Consider the following 6,272-nt stretch of genomic DNA (forward strand, 5'->3'; position numbering starts at 1 on the left):
CAACAATCTTCCTCCCTCCCACCATCAACCCAACACCCCCTTTCATTTCTACTTATCCTTTTTTCTGCTTTTCTTTTTCTTTTTCTTATTATTATTAGGTCCAAATACTAATTTCGTTTGTTGGAAAGTTCAATCCTCTCATTTTCAAAATGCAAAGATCTGTAAAATAACCTAATATTATTTGGCTAATAAGTCTGAGATCTATATTATAGTTATAATAAGTTTTGAAAAAAGCAATATTAGTTCAAACAAAAACCATAGTACTACAACAAAGTTCTTAGATCTCTAGCATCGCTAGAATTGCATAACTGTCAACTATCAACAAAACTTCTCTAGCGCCACAATAATTGACATCCTCGGTTCGAACATTCAGCTTGGTCCTGAAATTTTAAAAATAGAAAAAGGGAGCATTCAACGATGGAGACGAAGAAATCGACAGCCAAAGGAGGGAAGGGAAGTGCAAAAAGTAGAAGTTGACTCTTTCATGTATAAATCCTTATATTTTAGTTTATATGTATTTTGGATTTGGGCAACCCAAAAAAAAAAAAATAAATAAATAAATTATTTAGGGAATGATGTCTTTTTTGCCGGTTATACCCCTACTATATAATGGTAATTACATCCCGTCATCCTATGTATATCGGAAGAAGTTGGAGATTTTGTTACGAATGAATATGTCTTATTTTTTCTTGCTTTTCATGGTTTTTATATATTTTAGTTGCATTTAATGATTTTTAATCCTAAAATAAGCATAAGATTCTGATTTTTGCAAATATCAGATTTACTTGTAAATATAATTAATAATTTTTAAATTTAAAAGTTATCTTCTATAATTTAAATACTTTTAACGAATTTTAGTCATAATATAACATTTAGATTATTGTTTTTTTAAATAGATTATGACTTATATTTACTTGTAAATACATTTAATGATTTTTAAATCTAAAAGTTATTTTTATATTTTACTTTCATTTCACAATTTTTCAACATTTTTCAATTTTAGTTTCCAACCTACAACAACATCCCTAAAATATTGGTCGGAGTCATGAATTTAAATACGAAACATTTCTTTTTGAAATTGTAGTTTAAACGAGAAAGTTTTTGTTATCAAACCTCAATTTCAAGAATTCAAAGTTCATCCAAAACTTAAGTCATAATTTCTAAGTCGTTGATAAACCACACCCCTCAATCAAACTATCACGAATATGAACATATACTTCCATCTATGATTCCTGTCGAAGATGTAGATGAAGATAAAGATAGACTTTAGGTAAGATGTAGACTAAGAAGGAGATGTAGACAAAAGATCATCGAAAGAAATATTTGAGGGAGACATAGAGGTGTACACAAATGAAAAAAAAAGACATCCAATGTTTTTTTCAGTGTATATGTCATAGACAATGGAAGATTTTTAAAAATTTTCATTTAATGGTTGTAGGTAATTATTTATATTTAGTAGTTCCAAACAATTATGCAAATGTTAGTTTTGGTTATTTTGAAATTTAGGGTTCCAACTCTCTACAATTTTTCCTCAATATAAATGTCTAACGTTTTAGGAGTGAAAGTTAAGGTATATACTTATATATACATATGGATCCTTAGATGTACTTAGTTATATGTGTATTTAACATTTCATGGGGTAGGAAGTTAGGGTATATACTTAGTTACATTATGTGATATTTTTAGTGATGTATTTAGTTTTAGGAACTCACTTGAACAACCTTGTGCACTTATTTCCACTTTTACTGCTCATTTCATTGAAAAATTCACAATATTTTTTCTCCTGAGATTTACATTGCACTAGAGAGATTTATATGTAAAATAGTTTTCTTTTCAATGACTAAGAGTTAAAGGTTTTGTGTTTTAGAAGTTATACAAGGTAGTTGCATCAAGCTTTCATTCCATTACCATTATTTCAAAGAAAATTTTCACAAATAGAAAAAATGTCAAACTATGTACAAAAATAGAAAAAAAAATAAAAGAAAAAGAAAAGAAAAAGAAAAAGAAAAACACTGATAGACATTGATAAACTTATATCAATGTCTATAGTAATAAACTTTTATCATTAATAGATACTGATAGACTTCTTTCAACCTCTATAAAAGATAAGATTAAAATTTTACTATTTTGTGTAAATAGTTTCCTTTAGTTTTTCTATTTTTGAAAATCTCTCTTATTTTAAGTAATTCAGTACGTCCTCACACGTAGGATACATTCTATGTTACTTAAGGTTCTTATATATACACAAAAACATCAACATTTATAGCATTAGTAGGTTTGTTTACATGTATCTTTATGTATATACATGACTATGATATCGTCGATATATTGTGAAAGTTAGAAATTTTGTATTTTGTTTTTGTTTTTGTTTTTCACGTAACGATTGTTTTATATTTGGTTATGGTTTATTTAGTATGTGTCTTTAATTGTAGGGATTGAGTTGGTTAAATGTTATTTAAAAACTAAATCTTGAGGGAGGGGTAAATTTGTCTTATGAAAACTAACAAATTCTCCTAAAATATAGGTTTAGACATTTTGTTTTGAGTATATTTGAAATGTAACCATCTAAAACTAGTTATTTTTATACTCGACCCAGAAATTTATTTAACTGTGACCGAACCCAATCCTACAAAACAGAAAATATTTAATCCAATCCAAACAAAAAATGAAACTAACTCAACCCAATCCCTTATAGTTTGGGTTGGATAATCCATCTTGTTCAGATTGTTGAGTCATTCGAACACTCCTAACGATAATAATACTCAAACAATTGTGGAAATCTACTGCCATTTCAAAAGTCCATGTTTTGATCCTTTACCCGCAACTATTGAGATTATTCTCATGTAAATGTAAAACAAGATTATGTTAGCAAAGAGGTTAATTGTTGTAGTAAATCATATAATAGTGATATACAATTTTTCTATTTCTGAAAGTGTCAAGGACAACTGGTGTACATTTCAAGTAATTATTTTCATAGGACAACCCCTAATCCTTGACCATAAATGCATGTTCTTTGTTTATCACTAGGTTAACCCATCAAGATTTATAATTAGAGTGATATATATGGAAATTGAGATACATACCACTATATGAATTTCATATATGTATATATATGTATTAAAACCGTTATATTATCATAATTTCTTTACAACATATGGGATAAGAGAATCGAACCTTCTAATCTCAAACTGATAGTATAAACTTTATGTTAGTCGAACTATGCTCATTTTAGCCATTGATATAATTATAATTAATGGTCAAAAGAAGCAAACTCAAAACCTATAAGATAAGATTTCACCTCAATACATACCAAAGAGAATCTCAACTATGGTGTTTAACAAAAGAGATCAATATCATGCAAGATGCATCACAAACTTTGAGGGAGAATCCAATAAAAGAACACTTGAGAAATGACGACTATGAAAAACATTGATAAGAAGCTTCATAATATTTCAAAGTTATTGAATGAAAAAGAAAGATTATGTCAATAAATGATAAATATAGTGTTTAGAAAAGTATGTTCTACAGTACATGTTTCTTTTAAGTGCAAGTGGACAATTTCTTTTTGTGATTTATGCCATGAAAGTCCTATCATTTATATTTATAAAGCAACTATATGTAATATTGAGTGAGACTTACGTTTCTAAACATTACAAACAAGAAATAGAAAATGAGAAACAATAAAGTTCTCTCTTTAGGGTTGATTGATAGCTGTGTTGTTCTTTTTCCTATTATCTAGAATTATGTTTACTTACTCACGATTTTCGGTAAATTTTGTAATCTAAACTTCTAAGCCAAATTTAAAAAACAAAACAAGTTTTTAAGACCTCTAAATATCCCTTCCATTTAAAAGAGTAGTTGGAATTTCATTAACACGTTTTGATTCATCTCCAGTAGGTAGAAAAAGAAGGAAATTCTTTTTAAGAAAAAGAAGAAGAAGAAGAAGAAGAAGAAGAAGAAGAAGAAGAAGAAGAAGAAGAAGGAAATTAAAGATATATATGGTTGGAAAATTAATAGCGATTAGAAATTTTGACACAAGTAGAGAACCGAGTAATAAAAGAGTGAAAATAATAGAAGGAATGAAGGAAAGTTAAAAAAGGGAATTAGAATAGAGGAAAAATGAAGAGGACATTAATGGTGTGAGTTGCGGTGTAAGGGAGGTCGAAGATAGGAGATGAGACGCCTAATATTCAGGGAAGGGAGGTTAGTGATTCTTGGTTAACAAAGGCCACTCTCTGGTACCGTAAAATTCACGACTTTATTCTTATTATTTTTTTTAATCGGAAAAAGTGAAATGAGAATCTCATCCCCAGCTGCTGCACAGGCTGCATTTGTTTTTGGTCATATCTCTCCTCGCTCTGTAACCATTATTGTTGAATGTTGTGCGAAAACGAGATCGGTGGGATTAATTGTTTACTTTTACTGAAAGGGGAGGTGGGGAATGGAAGGACTGGAGGGGCTTATAGACAGGCTGATGGAAGGAAGGAATAACAGTGGCAAGAAGATTCAACTAATAGAACCAGAAATCCGGCAGCTTTGCATCACGGCCAAACAAGTATTCCTCAGCCAGCCTAATCTCTTACAATTGGAAGCTCCAATTAACATTTGTGGTATAGATTCTAATTAATCTGATATCTGATGCGTGTGTGTGTTATTTGAATGGAATGGAATTGAATTGAACAGTTTTATATGCGGTAGGTGACATCCATGGGCAATATCCGGATCTGCTGCGACTGTTCGAGATGGGTGGGTTTCCTCCGGACGCCAACTATCTTTTTCTGGGGGACTACGTGGACAGAGGAAAACAGAGCATTGAAACCATAACTCTTCTGTTTGCATACAAAATCAAGTTCCCCGACAACTTTTTCTTGCTGAGAGGAAACCACGAATGTGCTTCTATCAATCGGATCTACGGATTTTATGATGAATGCAAACGGCGTTTCAGCGTCCGTCTTTGGAAAATCTTCACAGATTGCTTCAATTGCTTACCCGTGGCGGCCGTCATAGACGACAAGATCCTATGCATGCATGGTGGGCTTTCCCCCGAAATGCACAGCTTGAATCAAGTGGGAGATATAGAGAGGCCCACTGACGTCCCGGACCAGGGCCTTCTCTGCGATCTTCTTTGGGCCGATCCTGATAAAGACGTCAGAGGTTGGGGCGAAAATGACAGGGGAGTTTCCTTTACCTTCGGCGCAGACAAGGTCACCGATTTCTTGAAGAAACACGACCTTGATCTAATATGCCGCGCCCACCAGGTGGGTGTCACTCCCTCTTTCATCCTTTCTTTCTTTTCCTAATCAACACGCTCTCATTTTTTTTAATAAAAAAAAAAGGAAAAAAAATACACGCTTTCATTCTTATAAGTTTTCTTCCGTCAGGTAGTTGAGGATGGTTATGAGTTTTTCGCAGACAGGCAGTTGGTAACAATATTTTCCGCACCCAACTATTGCGGGGAGTTCGATAACGCAGGAGCTTTTATGAACGTCGACTCCAGTTTGCTATGCTCATTTCAAATAATTAAGCCCTAGAAAGAATGACCACAATCCAGACAAACTCTAGACTCTCTTCCTTGCTCTAACCTAGTGGTTCTCTCATAACAATCCAATTCAATCCAATCCCAGTTATTCCCAGGATTTGTATATAGCGACCAACATCAACTCTGGGATGTATATACATGATGCGTTCAATTAATAAAACTAGAAGACAGTGAAATTAATCAAATATCTCTCTCTCCTTCCAAATCCACTTATCACATATATATTCAAAGGAAAAAAAGCCGTGCTACAAATTGAATTTCAGCTATAGTTTTGACTCGCACCCAGCTGCAGCAATTGCAAATGAATCGGAATTCAACACAAACAACTAACATCAGGATCACAGAAATACCTTTCACTCTCGATCATAATTATTTAAATCATCTAATTCAGAAATGAATAGAGGGCTTTCTTTTTGCCTCTGCACATCTAAAATTCTGTTTGGTGGTTATTTTTATTTTCTTCTATCCATTGAATTAGTGATACAGCAACAACAAGAAGGAAACGGATTGAATAGAGGAACTCTCAAACATTTGGCGATCTTAGATGTGTCGATATTGATTGTGAATTATTATTTTGATGAATGATTATTTTAGATAGAAGAAGATTATGTAAATATTTATTTGAAATCTCACTAATCATATTGCTATTCTAGATCCAAAAAAGAAAGAAAGAAAAAAAAAACTTGGCTGCACCATGTTTTTGCGGTACACCCATTAATCTGTCATTTGTCAT

The 6,272-nt window shown here is 32.0% G+C and overlaps 1 protein-coding gene across 1 annotated transcript; it reads left to right on the forward strand.

Moving 5' to 3' along the window:
• The first annotated feature begins 3,303 nt into the window (after nt 1-3,303).
• On the forward strand, nt 3,304-5,724 carry LOC120091822 (serine/threonine-protein phosphatase PP1-like). The gene is made up of 3 exons (XM_090306608.1): nt 3,304-4,610; nt 4,699-5,258; nt 5,382-5,724. Exons 1-3 carry the CDS (start codon nt 4,442-4,444, stop codon nt 5,529-5,531), a joined length of 879 nt encoding a protein of 292 aa, XP_090162734.1. The 5' UTR covers nt 3,304-4,441; the 3' UTR covers nt 5,532-5,724.
• The last annotated feature ends 548 nt before the right edge of the window (nt 5,725-6,272 follow it).

The sequence above is a fragment of the Benincasa hispida genome, chromosome 11 (genome assembly GCF_027475165.1).
Source record: "Benincasa hispida cultivar pf3 chromosome 11, pf3_genome.v1.1, whole genome shotgun sequence".
Lineage (NCBI taxonomy): Eukaryota > Viridiplantae > Streptophyta > Magnoliopsida > Cucurbitales > Cucurbitaceae > Benincasa > Benincasa hispida.

What these genes read in the sequence shown, in the direction of transcription:
- LOC120091822 (XM_090306608.1), top strand. Translation starts at nt 4,442, where the DNA reads ATGGAAGGACTGGAGGGGCTTATAGACAGGCTGATGGAAGGAAGGAAT. An exon ending in AGCTCCAATTAACATTTGTG is followed by an intron (nt 4,611 to 4,698) that starts GTATAGATTCTA and finishes TATATGCGGTAG; the next exon opens with GTGACATCCATGGGCAATAT. An exon ending in TAATATGCCGCGCCCACCAG is followed by an intron (nt 5,259 to 5,381) that starts GTGGGTGTCACT and finishes TTCTTCCGTCAG; the next exon opens with GTAGTTGAGGATGGTTATGA.